At 44.8% G+C, this 17,164-nt stretch overlaps 1 protein-coding gene across 2 annotated transcripts; it reads right to left on the bottom strand.

Moving 5' to 3' along the window:
* Nucleotides 1-1,801: 1,801 nt before the first annotated feature.
* Nucleotides 1,802-16,376, bottom strand: allc (allantoicase). 2 transcript variants are annotated; one of them, XM_038270781.1, is made up of 11 exons: nt 16,218-16,374; nt 10,341-10,391; nt 9,699-9,786; nt 6,390-6,509; nt 6,182-6,261; nt 5,889-6,021; nt 5,599-5,754; nt 4,502-4,575; nt 2,335-2,443; nt 2,135-2,253; nt 1,802-2,053 (listed from the first exon to the last, which is right to left on the bottom strand). In XM_038270781.1, exons 1-11 carry the CDS (start codon nt 16,305-16,307, stop codon nt 1,874-1,876), a joined length of 1,200 nt encoding a protein of 399 aa, XP_038126709.1. In that variant the 5' UTR covers nt 16,308-16,374; the 3' UTR covers nt 1,802-1,873. The 2 variants fall into 2 exon arrangements, with proteins under 2 accessions (XP_038126709.1, XP_038126708.1); XM_038270780.1 differs by having other exon boundaries at nt 2,135-2,443; nt 16,218-16,376.
* Between the last annotated feature and the right edge of the window lie 788 nt (nt 16,377-17,164).

Below are 17,164 nucleotides of genomic sequence, written 5' to 3'. Positions count from 1 at the left end.
CTGCCTCACTGGTGAAGCTGCCCAGATGGGGTCAAAGGTCAGGTTTAGGCTCAGAGCCGTGAATGACGGGGTGGGTGGATGATGACAGTGAGGTTCATGATGAACAAGCTGCAGCAGCACATCAGTCCCCCAGGAAGCAGCTCTGACCTGTCTGTAGCAGAAAACTGCAGCCTCTGGCTGAACATGCGATGCAGAATATGACCAGCAACTCATTTCAGTGCTAATAGCTCAACACAGCTCATTTAATTACAGCTGCTGTGGGTTCTGAAGGAAAAAGAGGAGCCATAAAAATACAGAGAGGGGTGAGAACTACTGATGGAGAAGAGGTCAAAAGGTTAGCCATCAAGGACAGATCAATGCTGACTAGGTTATTTAAACAACTAATTTTTGAGGAAAAATATAACGAGTCACCTGAACTCTAATCCTTTATTTCACTTTATTCATCGGGAAGAAGACGCTGCGGGAGGAAAGGAAGCCAATAAACTGAAATCTAAACAAATGGTTGTTATGTAGAAAAGCTGAGAGTGGCCAGTCAGAGCCAAGGGAACTGCTTCCTGTCAATAATTGTTTTTAAAGCTGGATAAAGAAGAAAAAGAGGAAACTTTACTATATAGCACATTTCACTGCAAATTCATTACAGTTTGTTCAACTAGCACAGATTCAGAACTGGTCATCTTGAGATACAGTAGCACAACAGTTTGGTTAAAAGTCTTTGATCAAAGTAAACCCAGCTGATTTGACAATATATTAATATTCAATAAAATGTCTATTAAAATTATTAAATGATTATATTACTAAATCAAACAAAGTTAGATAATCATTAAAAAAATCTGAACACCCCTATCCCACATAGTGGTTTGTTCCACATGCTGTTTCCAACAGTTTGGGCTATCGGCTGCTAATCTCAGCAGCTGTTTTCAAAGCGGGTCAGAGTCGCTTCATGAGGAAACTACGCTAATATATAAAACCCAGTAATTCATTTATTAAATCCCTTGTTTAAAGAGTGCGAGGTTATAACATAAAAAGCTATAATTTTCACACTTTTTCCAAAAGCAGGCTCTCCTATTAGCTTGCTACCTAAGCAAATAGCCTAGCTTATGATGGCTGTCTACACTTAACCTGACTCCGCCAGATGGATTTGCTCCACATATCCATCTGGAAACCTTCCGTTGAAGTAATTTTGGGAAGGGGCGGAAATACTGGTTAGCTGATTGGCCTATGTTGGTGATAGACGGGCCAAATAAACCAATCAGATCAACGAAGCATATGACGTACTAACAGAGCGACGATGAAAACACAACCACAAGCCAGGCTACTCTTGCCGAAACCAGTCGGGAGAAGAGCAAAAACATCTTTTCCTCTGAGAAAAGCCTCCAGAGCAGTGTTTTGCTCTTCTTTTAGTGAAGAAATACTCTGTAATTCCGATAAAACTTGCTCGATAGCCACGCTAACGCTAGTTTCATCGGCTGAAGCCGCCATGTTCTTTAGACTGAACTGTCGCGCTTCTCGTTGCGTCACACCTCAACCCGCCTCAAAGCCAACGCTGATTGGACGTTCGTTTGGTGAACGGCTCCAAATTTTCTTTAACGGAGAGTCTCCAGACTGATTAGCGAGTGAAACCTTGAAAGCTCGCGAGATCAGGATGGTCTCACGAGGCTAGTAGCTCCCTGCAATGATTGAACAAAATGGTACTTTGTTGGCCCGGCTTAAATGAGCAGATTCGCTAGAATCCTAAATATGTCAGGGCCATTGAAAATTACTTTGTAAAAGTTTTAATCCTAGACCATCAAAGTGAATTTCGTGTTGCAGTTTCAAGTTATCACAAATTTCTCTTTCAATGTTTGCCTGGTGAGAATGAATAAGCAATGAAGTGTCAGAGTTTAGATGATGGTCCCTTCTGATTGGCTGGAGCTCCTGCGATCACTGTGGGCTGACCCCACAGACGGAGGCGGCTGACTCCCCCATCAGGAGCGATGACGAGCCAAACGTGGCTGACAGGATGGTTCAGCATGAGATCCGCTCTGCTGTAGCGATGCCTGTGATGAGGACGGAGCTGCACCGCATAGATGAACATGGCGGTTAGCTGCTAATCAAAGCACGGCTAAAAACAATCCCAGTAGAGCTGAATATTAACCTTCTGAGATGGCAGGAGAACTTTCCATTTACCAGAGTCCCATCTGGTCTGGATGCATCTACTCTCCTCTTCGGGTGTTAAGACGCACGCTTCGATCCGACAAGAGTCTGGGAAGTTACCTGAGCAAAAATCATAAGGATAAAAAGATACGTTCCTGTTTATATTAAACGTGAACAGAAGCGTCTGTGCATGATTTCTACCTTTAAAATGGTTTGTGTCGACCTCGATGCTGCTGATCAGCCCAGGATGACCGAGACGAAACACGGCCCACTCCCAGCCAGGCACCTGGAGGATCCCCTGATGGTCTGCCTGCAAGATGGCAGCAGCAGGAATCATATCACATGTCTGTGACTGTTCAACTTTACACTATCTATTTTTGTTCATGAGAATGATAATAATTATTAACTGAAACTTGGCTCCCTGCAAAGCTCCCATATTTTGCGAAAATCACTTTATCAACATTTTATAAAAAACACGTGTCATGAAGTCTTTGTATGAGTTTCATAAAGGAAAAATATCCTTTAACCTCTTTCACTGCCTATGACCTTTGAAGCTATGTTGTTTCCAGATCAAAGTTCCAGAAAGATAATTGTAAAATCCGGTTGATAACACTGTATATCAATATTTTCAAGAAAATAATATTTTTTTCTATTTTTGTCTGTGGCATTAAAGCTGGTGTTCTGTCAGACCAGCATTCACATAGTCAACACGCATAGACAAGACGTCAGATTTGCGTTTATCCGTTTAATTTTGTACGAAAAAAGGCATGATAGTCACGCTTCAAAAAGCACCAAAAAGTAAGTAATTAAAAAGTTTTTTTGTACATGACTAAAGCGATACATGCCTGTTGAGATAGTATAAAGTCTATTTTTGTTAGGTTTCTGTTTTTGTTATGATTTTCTTCTTGGTTTTCTATTTGTTGTCCTCGGCTGCCCTCTTGTGTCCTCTTTCCCTTGCTCTGTTTTCTGCTCTGCCCTCACCTGTTTTCAATTCCCTCGTCAGCCCTCTCTTTGTCTCTGTCCCCTTTAAAAGCCTCCCTCTTCAGTTCCTGTTTGCTGGATCCTCGTCTAACGTCTGTGTGCCTTCCTCATCTCTCCCTGGGTCCTAGAGTTGGGTTTTCCCCTGATGTCTCCTTGGTTCTGGTTCGTTGTTATTTTGTTGGATTTTTTGACTCCTGCCTCAGTTCCTGTGAACCTTATTAAAACCCACTTAAATTCACCTCTGCCTACTTGCCTCTGCATTTGGTTCCTCAAACCAACACCAAATCCTTAAAATTTTTCATACAAAACTAAACGGATAAACTAAATATTTAAACTAAAGGGATTAACTAGAGGGATAAACAGGTATTGACTACGGGTATGCTGGTCTGACTGGGTATGCTAAACTGCCCGAACACCCGGCATACACTGTGCAATCGTTTCATTCGTTGCACGCAACTACAGCTCAAACTGTACGATGAAACCCTGTGGTTTCGTCGTACAGTGTGAGTTCACCGCTCACGGAGTTTGTTCTAACACTGTGCGACCCGACGCTCTGATGGATGTACCTGCTCACACTGTACGTCTAAAAACCAGGTCGGACTCAGCTTCGTAGTGAGTTGGCATTACTCGGACTTGTCTATCTGGAAGCCAAACGATTCCTGTTAAATATGAAGCTCACTAGAGTGAAATGCGCTGCCTTGGCAATTTGTGCAATTCTGTGCTGAAAGCCCTAAAAAGAAAAGGTGACGACGTATTTGGACAAAGACATGGCTGAGCAAACTTAGCTACTACGGTCTGTCGATTTTACAGAAAGAAGAAGAAGAAGGATCCTTGTTTGCCCACTGAACCATTCACCCACGACCACCTTACGACGGCCGACTGATTTTCAAACATGTTTGATTTTTTCCCGAACCGTACGATTCCTGATTGGGAGGTGGTCCTTAGAGGCTGATCGCCCCTCGTTACTCATTGTAGACTACACAACGCACAATCAGGCTGAAAGTCGGCCCGATTTAAACATTTCTTGCATGACTGGAGAATCGGCCAGAAAAGGGCAAAAAATCGTAGTTCATCACAAATCATCACTTTATTTAGGGAGAAAGCTATAAAACAGAGATTTGTGTATTATATTGTAAACCTGGCTGCATTACTCTTCCTGTTAAACTCTGAGTTTGAGTTAGGGATCTCATAATCTCTTTTAATGTTTCTGCCTTTCTTGTTTTCTGCTTTAAGTGTATATGTTGTTGTAATAAATGAACTTTAGAACCTGAGTTTAAAAGAAAGACTTGTGATTGATTTTAGGTTGTGCAGGATTTCCATGGCAGTTTAAAGAACAATGGCATGAAAAAATATTAAATAAGAGAAATTTGATTCTTTGTGATGAAACCTTCAGTATTTTGGGTCGGTCCAATCTGCGGGCCGTTTCCCATCCGTCGGCCATGTTGGCAGCTCTTCCAAGTCCTAATAAAGACAAGAAATTTATTTTGGTAAAACACAGCGGAGCGTTTTGGGGGGTTTTTTCCGCCCAACCGCAACTAGTTCTGGTTTAAGAATGTTGTTTCATTTCTTATTTTTGGGTTAGAGTTGTGGATAAATGGTTTATTCAAGTAACGTGAAAAACATTCCTTTTTGATAAAGCTTATAGTTAGAGTGGCTCAGGTTATCCTGAGCTATCTCTATAGTTATGCTGCTATAGGCTTAGACTGCAGGAGGACATAGGGACCCCTTTTTCATCATTCTGCTTCATTCTATCTCTGTTCTCCCACTCTGCAGAATCTGTTAGTTCAATCTCTAATGTTCTGCTCTCTCTGCTTTTTCTCATAGTAGCTTCATCTGGTCTGTTCCTGTTTGGCTGTGACTCCATCCTGTATTCCAGTGTAGTCCTGTTTCTCTGACTGTGACTAACTGGATGTGCTCTCTTCATCCTCTGGAACTGGCTTGGAGCTCGTCTGCCTTGGTGTGTGTCCTGGACAGCGCCGCCTTTTACAGTTGCTTTTTGTATCTCTGCTTCTGTCTCCTTGAACCCCAGTCGGCCTCAGCAGATGGCCGGTCACACTGAGCCTGGTTCTTAGGGAGGTTTCTTCGTGTTAAATTCGAATTTTTTCCTCTCCACTGTCGCTACAAGCATGCTTATTGTGAAGGATTGCCTTTGAGTCAATGAGTCGATGCAATCAACTGGTTTTCCTTAGATAGAAAACTTTGAATACATTTTTGACTGGATGATCTGGTTGAATTGTAAAGTGCCTTGAGATGAAGTGTTGTGAATTGGTGATATAGAAATAAACTGAGTTGAATTGAACATCTATTGAATATGGCAGCCATTTTGGTTGCTAAAAATCAGATAATACTTTTTAAATGAACTTTGCTGTTTTTTTTTTTTTACATTTGGCCGTCATGAAATGTTTTGTATTCTGGCTCCAAGCAGACATCAGCTGACTCCTGAATACAAGGAGAACACGACAAAATTAAGAATTTAATTTTAACCAATCATGTTGCGTGGATGTCCAAAGTGGGCTTCGCTGTAGCCAAGGCAGACTCCCCCATTAGTCAGGGCAATGAGGTCAACGTTCTGGTTGGCTGGGACAGACGACCAGTCCCTGTGCCCGATACCAAACACCCTCAGTCTGGCTATTCCTCCATCTGGAAAATAATAAAAACTGTTTTAATGTGTGATCAATCTTCCTTAAAAGAGAAACTGATTCAGAGGACGTTGCCATAAACAAACCGGTTTCTGTCAGGATTATTGGAGCCTGTGTTTTTAGGAGATGATTTACCTGGAAACATGTTGAGGCGCAGGTGTGTGACTCTCCTCTTGGGGCTGACCCTGAAGTAGTTGTGACAAGAGTCTGAGTATCCAGGCTGCAGCTGGGAAACGCTCACCAGCTCTGGCCAAGCCTCCGAGCTCAGCTGTCGATCACAAAAACCATCAAACCTTATCCATCAGTAAGACCATATAATGTCAGCCCCGAGTTCCATTAAACAAAGGTCACGGATCACCATCATGACATGTTTTTGGTCTATAATACCAACATGACAATCACCGCTCTGACATCACATGCCCAGTTACCTTGGAAACAGCAGCTTGCTGAGTTTCAGTGGCGGCCATGCCTGTCCGATCTTCCCCAGGGGTGAAGGAGGGCAGCTCACCTGGTCAGGATGAGGTGTTTAACTCACACATTCACACTCTTAAACACCAGCTCAATATAAGGAAGTAAAGGAAGGGCGATGCCTTCAGGTTCAGTAAAGAGCGAAGATAATGACAAAGAGGTTGGTACCGAGACAGGCGGCTTGGATGGAGACATATGGCGCATGGTTTCCTGTGAAGAAAGATGTGTCGACATCAACTCCATAAATCAGACCAGGTACGCCAAGTTGAATGATGCACCAGTCGTGACCTTGAATGAGAAATAAGACAAAAAACAAGATTTCTGTCATTTGGAGGATGTTAATTAATTCCAATAATTACCTTTCAGATTTAACAACAATCTCCTCTCTACCTCAGATTAAACCAGGGGCGGATTTAGGAAATTTGGGGCCCTAGGTAAAGACAGGCAGGGGGCCCTCTGAATTGAGAAGACAACACATAGAACAGACCCATTCTACAGATAGAGAAATGTTAATAGAATAGACATCCATTATCTGTTCTAGGTTTTGTCCCTTTTCTTCTTGTTTTCCTCTCTATGTTTTGTACTCAGCTGATTTTTTTGTTAGGAATCCAGTTTGTGTGGGTTGTGTGTGTTTGTGTTTTCTCCCTCCACCACCAGGTGGCGTCCGGTTCTCGCTGGCCCTTCCACACACCTGCGAATGGTTGCCTCACTATCTGAGGACTCTTAAGTTGCTGACTCCCACTACCTCGACGCCAGAGTGTTTGCCAGTTTTGGGTGCTCTAGCCAAGCTGGGTTTAGCAGAGTCTAACTGAGTCTTTGTCTTCCTGAGCCCTAACCTTATTGGGTTTTTTTTTGTCTTTTGCCTTTCGGCAGGAAGGCATCCTGCAAACTGGATGTTTTGGCCTTCTCCCCCTGGAAGGAACGTTTAAGCTTCATACTGAGCTGGGGATGCAAACTGGATGTTTGGACCTCCTTCCCCCGATAGGATTGTTTGAGCTTCACACTGAGCAGGGGACAAATCTCCATACGTACCGTTCAAGTACTTCAGGAAATTTAAGTGGCAGTCAGCTCCATCGCTCCTCAGAAACCAACCAAACCCGAGTAAACCCTGTCCGCCCTCCAACGAGTCAACCAAGTTCAGAAATAACCCACACCGACTTGATTCTCCTCCGGAAACGTGAGTCCCGTTTCAGCCCCTGTCTTTGCAAGTTGCCGTTTAAGTTTCCCACTGAGCCTGAACCAAACACTGAACTTCCCTTCTCACTTCCAGTTCCGGTTCACCAGCGTTCTGAGAAACACTGGATCCACGCATCGTGTTTTCAATAAACCTGCTAAACCTTTTCTCTGGTTCTCTGAGTGGTTTCTTGCATGTGGGCCAGATCCCTTAAAAAGAACATGACACTTTTCATGCTGTCTCTAAAGGAATGAAAGATTTTTTCCAAGCACTAAGCTCACTTAGCTGATTGCTCCTTCCTGTGTTTCCAAAAAGGCCAAAGTAAATAACCCAGTCCTTCTTTTCACTGTAGACAAGCCATGATCTGCTTATCTGTTCTCCATTTTTCATTTGGATGAAATAATAGCTGCATGAATCATGACAGCAGACAAGATAGAGGAGAGCAGGGGGCGGGGTTACCAATCTACTCGCTCTGGAGAGCAGAGTTCGCTGCTTTTAGATGTTGTCTCCAAAGTCTCCAGTAGCAGAAAAAAGTCTCTAGATTTGGCGCTAGGAGCTTTTTAGAAATCAAAGTGCTAGAGGGGTCTGAAAAGTGGCTAAATATAGCGACTAAAGCGCTAAGTTGGCAACACTGCTCTTTGCATGGTTTGTTTTCAAATGGTTTGCTGCTGTCTGTTTGGACCTTTCTGAACATGTGCAGCAAATGGACTGATCCAATATGGTGGACACTGAAGGGGGGGGCTGAGACACACTTAATATTATCAGCATTCTGATGGCATTTTAGCCAAAGGATTTTTTTATCAACAACATAATTAATGTGAGAAAGTAAGGAAAAGTTGTATTAACCATACATGTAAAGAAAGTTTTAAGGGCCCCCCTAGGAACTTGGGGCCCTAGGCAACTACCTAATGGTAAATCCGCCCCCTGGATTAAACATTTTCATACCATAAAACCTCAAAGTAACATTTTATACTGTGAATGGAGATGAAATGTTCCAAGATTAGATGATAAACTGGACTGAATAATCAATGATGGGAAAGGAGCCATATGACAATTGTTAGCGGGTCAACCCAAGTTTGAAAAAAACACGCATAAACGCACTATTTCAGTGGGAAATAAGCTACCGGTAAAGTTATTTATTGGCATACATATATGATGAAGTACAGCCTTTAAGCACTGCAGAGTATAAGGTTGATATGAAATATAGATGTTTTCTTCCAGTCCTGAAGAAAAACCTTTGCCTTCAAAGCGAAGCTGCCTCTCCCCATCTGGGTGGCTCCCAGCTTCATCATGATGTCCCCATATATGTCATGGTCTTGTTTCTATTGTGCTTTACTTTGCTCCATGTTTCCTAGTTTTATTGGTTTAATTCCTTTTTTGCTGTAAGTTCTAGATTTGTTACTTCTCAGGTTTTTCTGTTTTCCTCTGTTGCCCTCTTGTCCGTGTTCCTTTCCCCTTGGCTCCCTCGTTGTCTCCTCTCACCTTATCCGCTCGTTAGCCCTCCCTTTGTCTCTGTCAGCTATATATTCTCTCCCTCTGCTCTCACCTTTGTTGGTTCCTTGTCTTTGCTGTCCTCCCATGCTGGTGTCCACCTACCTCGTCTCTCCCTGGCTCCTCGTCTTTAGTTTCCCCAGATGTCTCGATAGTTCTGTTTTGCTTTTCATTATTAGTTGGATTTTTTGATTCCTGCCTTTGTTGACTGTTTTTGCCCCATTAAAACTCCTAGAAATCTCCTCAGCCTCTCTGCCTCTGCATTGGGGTCCTCCAAACTACAACCAAACCTTGACAATATAACGCAATGCACAAGCTATCACAGCCAAAAGAAGATTCTCATTTCTTAGGAATTAGCTCAAACAGAGTGCTGCCGATTACCTTTAAAGAGCCACTTCATCTGAACTTTGATCTGCAATCACAGCACTCTGCCTAACCTCACCTCTTCCTAATCAGATTAGATCGGATAAAGTGCAGGCGCAGTGCGGTTAAGGTAGGCGCTGCTGCTCAGGCAGCAGACCTAATAAAGATAACCCAAAGATACATGAATCACGTAGCATTTCATGTAATGCCTAATTTTGATGAAGGAATAGTATTATAGCACAGTTAAAAGCTCAGAACAGTGACCGGGCATGACATATGCTCTTTAAATTAAAGGGTGATGAAAATACTTTTGCTGCAAATATCTTAATCTTGTAATAAAATAAGGAAACATCTACAACCTGCAGGACACTGTCTTTTTAAGACATACTTTGTTACACCCCTCAAATGATTTATTTAACTTTTATGCACTCCACACTTGCAATGCTCACCAGGTATCCTCTTCCTCCTCGTCTCCCATCCATCCATCCACTTCCCAAATTCGGTGAAGGCAGATCCGATGAACTGAGGAGGATCTCTCTGTTCAAACATAAAGGCTGCTTATTTTAAAAGTCTCAATGTTTAAGGGATATCAAATGATAGATAGGCCACTGTGCAAATAAATAAGATGAATAGATGCATAGACTGCAGGTTCTCATTGCATAAATCAATCATCCTTTTAATGTTCCAACATTAAAAAGTGATTGTTTAATTTAGATTTCAGATCCTGCTAACAGCTAACAGGTTTTTCCGTGTTTCTTCTGGTATTTCGATTATTGATCTTTCATTAATAAGTTAAATGTTTTTTATATTGGAAAACCTCTTTACCATCACCCTAATCTTAACCTACCAGCACAGAATCTCGGTCAGATATTTATATCTGGATCCCCCTCTAGATTATTTATGAGTAAATCTAAGTCTCACTTCCTGTAACTGTCTTCAAATGTCCAACTGTGGAGCCAGAGAGGAATTCTGAGACATGAAGATATAAACACTGTTTGAATTAAAAGCCTATTTATGTGGTTTGTTTTCCAGAATTGGTCAGCAATGCTTTTATATCATGAAGGTAAATTCAATATAAACAAGATTTTCACCTTTAGCAGGTTTTTAGCAGGAGCAAACCACTCATCTGTGGCAAAAATAACCTGGGAAAATGAAAAACAGAGCAAAATGTTAGCAGCAGAACGAAGCAACCAGACACATGGAAACAGGTTATTTAAAGGAAAAGTCCGGTCAGCGAAGAATAATCAATGGATCATTATTTATACCTAAAACTGATACGTGATTCAATGAATTCAGCGTTAATCAGTAAAAAAATAAAAACATTATTTTTTTCACACTCACTGAGTCTGGGAGCGGCCATTTTTGCCCAAATATAGTAACCCCTCCCTCCTGCCATCTTCCAGCAGTGACGTCACGGTGCGGTAAGCCTAGCGCCATTCTCCCTGCTTTACAAGCTAAATCAATGGGAACTACTAGACACATCTGCTATCAACAACAATTATTGAAGATTTCCAGAGGACTTCACCATTGAAATTCACCAGAGCTATAGTGAAACTGACAATGCCCACGTGCATGGCAGCTGGATGCTGGAATACATCGGGTAAAAGTGGAAAAAAAAGAGTTATTCCACCTTTCTGATTCCTGATCCTCCATGGACGGGTTGGTCGTTGGATCGCCAACTTGAAGAGGGAGGATTTGCCATCGAATTTCTGGCCAGAGAAAAAACCCGTAATATGTAGCCAACATTTGGAAGAAGAATGTTTTCAAGATGACTTGGATAATAGCGCGTTGTGACAAACACCAGATACAGCACTGGGACTTGATCAACAGCCGATACCGCACCGTGACGTTACTAACCAGTAGGTGGCAGTAGTGTTCTTTGACAAACATGGATGCCTCCAGTAAAGCACATTCACATGAAAATTACTCTGAATTGAAAACACTGATCATTAATTGAACAGGATGGAATAATTTTATTTTTAAGGTACTTTGAGAAGTTTGTATTCTGAATGTGAGCGGACTTTTCCTTTAAAATGGTTTGCTTGTGTTTGAATTTATTAATATTTTGTGACATTAAACAGAGATTAATATTTGACTCTAAGTTGTCCAGAAATTGTGGATTTGTTAACTAACTTTAATTTATTGTCTTTTGACACTAAAACCTGCCGAGTTTCCTTACAAGTTCTCAAATGTGCTTTAAAGTCGTAGGGCCGTTCCAACCGTTGCATTTCCGAATTCTCCCGAGTGGTGCCCGACTTTGCACGAGTGAATAAAGTGAATGTGATCGGATCGATCATCAAGGGGGCGGGATTGTTGTGGCGGAAGGTTCACAAGCATTTTTGTTGTGGCTGGTTTGTCGGAAGCATCTTGCTAACCAGTTAGCATCTTAGTGCTAGCAGGTTCCCAATGGGAAATTCCATTGGGACAAAGTAGCACTAAATTGGTGACTTAGAAACAACGCTGTCAAGGAACGCTATGGACAGCGGAAACATGCAAGAGGAGGAGAGTTTAGTGTCGGAGGTCGTGGATGAGTCTCCTCCGTCATCCATTTTTTATTTAGAGGAGGAAAGCGGGGACGAAGATGTTGTGGAAGAGGACGCCAGGGCGGCAGAAGCTTGGTTTGGTGTAGAAGGCTTCCAGCCGTACATGTTTGAGCCCTTGCCTCGCAACGCTGCCAGTTCTGTTAGCTCTACGCCTGCCGAAGACACAGACGTCCATCCCTGTGAACACTGGGACGGAACTCAATGGGAAAGGAAAGGATTCTGATTTCAACCGTTGCGTATATTAGCTGCGACTGTTGGGATCGTCAAGAGACCCCTGAACCAGTTCTGTGCCGTCCGGAGACCCCTGAGCATATATTTCGAAAGGCTTCTGAAATCGGGGTTAGTGGAAATACGCCTCTAAGAGAACCTCAGCTGGGGCCCCAAATGGCCAAGAGCCCTCTGCAGGCACTTCAAGCCACCTCAGGGGCTGAACCTGTGCCACCATGGGCGGTTTCCTCCACGCTGGGACCGGAGCCGCAATCGGCGGGCTCCTCTGCTCCTGAATCGGAACCGCAATCCGCAGGTTCCTCTGTTCCTGATCCAGAGCCGCAGTCGGCGGGCTCCTCTGTTCCTGACCCGGAGCTGCAATCAGCGGGCTCCTCTGTTCCTGACCCGGAGCCGCAATCGGCGGGCTCCTCTGTTCCTGATCCAGAGCCGCAATCGGCGGGCTCCTCTGTTCCTGATCCAGAGCCGCAATCAGCGGGCTCCTCTGTTCCTGACCCGGAGCCGCAATCGGCGGGCTCCTCTGTTCCTGATCCAGAGCCGCAATCCGCAGGTTCCTCTGTTCCTGATCCAGAGCCGCAGTCGGCGGGCTCCTCTGTTCCTGATCCGGAGCCGCAGTCGGCGGGCTCCTCTGTTCCTGACCCGGAGCCGCAATCGGCGGGCTCCTCTGTTCCTGATCCAGAGCCGCAATCGGCGGGCTCCTCTGTTCCTGATCCAGAGCCGCAATCAGCGGGCTCCTCTGTTCCTGACCCGGAGCCGCAATCGGCGGGCTCCTCTGTTCCTGATCCAGAGCCGCAATCGGCGGGCTCCTCTGTTCCTGATCCGGAGCCGCAGTCGGCGGGCTCCTCTGTTCCTGATCCGGAGCCACAGTCGGCGGGCTCCTCTGTTCCTGATCGGGAGCCGCAGTCGGTGGTCTCCTTTGTTCCTGATCCGGAGCCACAGTCTGTGGTCTCCTCTGTTCCTGATCCGGAGCCACAGTGGGTGGTCTCCTCTGTTCCTGATCCGGAGCCACAGTCGGTGGTCTCTGTTCCTGACTCGGAGCCATGGTTGGCGGTCTACTCTGTTCCTGTCCAGGAGCCGCAGTCGGCGGTCTCCTCTGTTCCTGTCCAGGAGCCGCAGTCGGCGGTTACCTCTGAGACTGTACCTGAGCTGCAGTCGGCGGCCTTCTCAGAGTCTGTTCCTGAACCGCAGTCGGCGGTTACCTCTGAGACTGTACCTGAGCCGCAGTCGGCGGCCTTCTCAGAGTCTGTTCCTGAGCCGCAGTCGGCGGTTACCTCTGAGACTGTTCCTGAGCCGCAGTCGGCGGCCTCCTCGGACCCTGTTCCAGAGCCGCAGTCCGCGGTCCCCTCTGAGATTGTTGCTGAGCCGCTGAAGAGGGGACGGCGTTCACCTTGGGGCTGCCTATTGAAATTGGGGCGTCGTCCTCCTCCTAAACTCCTGCAGGGGTGGAGACGTTGTCCTCCTCCGAAGATTCAGCAGCGACAGAGAGGTCATTCCCCAGAGCGTCTGCCTTGCCTCCGGCCCTGCGGCCGTACTCCAAGGACTCTGCTTTGCCTCCGGCCCAACGGCCGGCCTCCTGAGCGTCTGCCACGTCCTCGGCCCCCGGAACATCGGCCTTGCCTTCGGCCTCTCAGCCGGTCACCTAAGACTCTGCCTCGTTGCCGGCCCCTCGGCTGGCCACCTGAGACCCTGCCTCGCTGCCGGTCCCACGGCCGGCCACCTGAGACCCTGCCTCGCTGCCGGTCCCACGGCCGGCCACCTGAGACCCTGCCCCGCCGCGGTCCCACGGCCGGCCACCTGAGACTCTGCGTAGTGAATCGTCAGAGACTTTCGTTGCTTTCGTCCACCTTAAGTGGGTCGTTTTTCTGTTCTGGACTCAGTTTTTGTTTTTTGCCCTCCTTGCCTAGTTCCCCCTCCGCCCACCCTGGGTGGGTTGTTTTTTGTTATGGACTCTGTTTTTTATTGCCCTCCTTGCCTGGTGCCCCCTCCGCCCACCCTGGGTGGGTTGTTTTGTGTTTTGGTTTTGGACTGTTCTGAGGGCGTCTGAAAGCCGCCCTTGAGGGGGGGGCTCTGTTGGGATCCTGAGGCTTGCCCACCAGAGGGCGCCGAGGATCCCTTCCTAGGGCTTTTTGTGTTATTGTTGGGATCTGGGGTTCTGTCTACCTTTTCTCCACCAGAGGGCGTACTGGATCTCCTGAGGCTGGAGCTGACTTCACCAGCTGTTCTTCATCTGCTCATCAGGAGACATGTACTTAAAGGAGAAGTTCGGGTTTTTACACTTTAAGCCCATTTTCTGTAGTGTCCAGGATGAAATCGAATGAAGGACACCAAAATTTTGACAATTGCTCCTGTCTCTGCTTTTTGGCTCATTTAGAATCAACCCCTGGCTGCTTTAGAATGGCTAGCATAGAGCATGTCCGATAATGTCCTTAAAACAACCTTAAACGTTCTTTTTTTAAATATGCTACTCACCGTGTCGTCAGCGCTGTTCAATGACGTTCCAAAAAAAGTTTCGTGAAGAAAAAACGTTCCTGTAGTGTTTTATTTAACATTTTGTAAATCCCATTGAGTTCTGTTGGAATAGTCAATATTCCGCTGCCACCGGAAACGGAAATGGGGCCTGTTTACACAGTTGTAGTCTTTTCGCTTCACTCTGCGTACTCCGACGTCGAGGTGCTAACGTCTCTGTTAAACACTTTAAAAAACTCTGAAAATGGAATACGAAAGGTGGATTCTTGATTCTCGACGTCGGAGTACACAGAGTGAAGCGAAAAGACTACAACTGTGTAAACAGGCCCCATTTCCGTTTCCGGTGGCAGCGGAATATTGACTATTCCAACAGAACTCAATGGGATTTACAAAATGCTAAATAAAACACTACAGGAACGTTTTTTCTTCACGAAACTTTTTTTGGAACGTCATTGAACAGCGCTGACGACACGGTGAGTAGCATATTTAAAAAAAAGAACGTTTAAGGTTGTTTTAAGGACATTATCGGACATGCTCTATGCTAGCCATTCTAAAGCAGCCAGGGGGGGATTCTAAATGAGCCAAAAAGCAGAGACAGGACCAAATGTCAAAATTTTGGTGTCCTTCATTCGATTTCATCCTGGACACTACAGAAAATGGGCTTAAAGTGTAAAAAACCGAACTTCTCCTTTAAGCGGGCTGAGAACCTCACTCCAGCGCCAAAGTGTTAGTCAGTCACGGTACAGCAAACCCTGAGCCAACCAGCCTGTCTGATTCTCTAACTCCCCTGAAACCAGAACCTGAACCTAATCAGTTTTTGTCTTCTCTGCTTCTTAGGAAGAAACCTGACTGAACCCGGGAACTCTGGAAGAGTTTCTCTGCTGAAATCTGCCTGCCGGCTCTCAGGAGCTCATCTGAAGAATCTACTGTCTGAACCAGCCTGCCCGCCCTCAAGAAGTGGATTGGAAGAAACTCTGAATCAGAACACTGATAAGTCTGAAGTCGAGCCCTGCCGTTGCTCAGACCTCAGCCTGCCGTCTGCCTCTGAACCCAAACCTGGAGATCTACAAGCCCCAGCCAAGCCAAGCCTCCTCCGAGCCCTCAGCCTGCCGTCAGCCTCTGAACCCTCCTGGTAACCTCCCCCTCTGCTGCTCTGCTCAAGCTCCAGGACAGTAACCCAGCCGTGACCAGCCCTGGACCTGATTATTCCCCTTGACTTGTTTTTGCACCTCTTCTAAATTAAACCATTGAACTTTTTCCCGTCTCTGAGTTGTGTTCTGCATATGGGCTAGCACCCAGAAACCCATCATGACAGCGACATATGAATCAAGATGCTATGACCGAAAACATTTGATTGACAGATGACTGTGGATATATGATTGGCCGAATTTAGGTGTTCAGGCTGACGTAGAACTAACTGGCCTGCAGAAGATAACGAAAAAAACAACAACACAGATTTAAGAAAGGATATTTTTAGAATAGAATTTTTTTTTAATTTTGGTACAATATGGTCTGATAAAAAAATACATTTATATACATGTTTAAGCCAGAATGATTTGGCTTTCAAATATGATTTCCCTAAAACTTTGAGCTAAAGCATAATTTTCCCCACTGGTAGCATGCCTCTCTAGTTTCCCTATCTGCAGTTACCCATCCAGCTGTAATATGATGTTAATCTTATACATTTTAGCTGTTTATATTCCATCAAGTCAATCTACTTGCTGTATTATTCACCTTCCCTCCGACACTTTCACAGGCGAGATCATTAAACTGCAGGAAGTCCAGCTCTGCTGCCCTCACTGCTGACGACCTTCTCTCAGCCATCCTCAGAAGTGAACAGAAAGTTCAGAGCAGCTGTTTTTCCTGTCATGCCGGTCCAACATGTGGTTCCAAACCAGAGGTTCAAAGTTCAGCAGCTGTTTGTTTTAAAAGGCCGACTGCGGGTCCAGGTAGTTGAAATCAATGCTGCAGCATTGTGGAGCTCAGAATAAAAATGCAAATGAACACAGGGATGCATCCACCTCGTTAGTGTAGAAGGTAGATCACCTCATCTCATTTATACTGTATTTAATAATAATGAAAATTTTGATTTTCTTTCTTCATCATTATTTGCTATTTGTAGCAGCAGCAGCAAAAAGAGCTGAAACACAGAGAAGCTGAAGGTTGCTATCAAAGGAACCTGGACTTCATGAAGACCTCAGCAGAACCACAGGCTGATATCCTCCACTGATGCAGGAATGCATCCAAAAAGCATTCAGAGTGAATTCAGGCCTATTTTACAGACAGATTTGGAAAATTTCAATTTACTAACAACGTCTGTACAGCTTTAAGAATTAAGTTTATGTGCATTTATGTATTAAATGTAAATTTAAGAAGAAATGGAATCAGGAAGTTTTCACATATGTTCAGATTTAATGTTTTGACTCTAAGCGGCAGTTAAGATGCTTTAATCTTTTTGCACCATCTAGTGGAAATAATAAGCTATTGCATCAAGGTTCATGGCACTATATATAGAAAAATGATTAAATAATAATTCAACATTTTAGGGTTATCTGACTATCTTGTCAGACTTATGCTGCTATGTTGATTTCATTCAGTTTGATGCTAAAATTGTGGCTAAATTGTTGGAGTTTAACCAGCAATGGAGCAGAGGTCACAGCAGTGGAGCGTTTGACAGTAGG

Source organism: Cyprinodon tularosa, unplaced genomic scaffold (genome assembly GCF_016077235.1).
Source record: "Cyprinodon tularosa strain WSP-4 unplaced genomic scaffold, ASM1607723v1 ctg777, whole genome shotgun sequence".
Classification (NCBI taxonomy): domain Eukaryota; kingdom Metazoa; phylum Chordata; class Actinopteri; order Cyprinodontiformes; family Cyprinodontidae; genus Cyprinodon; species Cyprinodon tularosa.
The sequence above is the reverse complement of the archived record's forward strand: the minus strand, read 5'-3'. Positions and strand labels throughout refer to the sequence as shown.

Bases quoted from the DNA above. Each gene is read 5' to 3' on its own strand.
- allc (XM_038270780.1), bottom strand. From the start codon at position 16,307: ATGGCTGAGAGAAGGTCGTCAGCAGTGAGGGCAGCAGAGCTGGACTTC. The intron at 5,755-5,888 runs GTAAATCATCTC...ATTATTTTCCAG, and splicing joins GCGCCTCAACATGTTTCCAG to ATGGAGGAATAGCCAGACTG. The intron at 2,444-4,501 runs GTTTCATCACAA...GCCATCTTGCAG, and splicing joins ACCGACCCAAAATACTGAAG to GCAGACCATCAGGGGATCCT.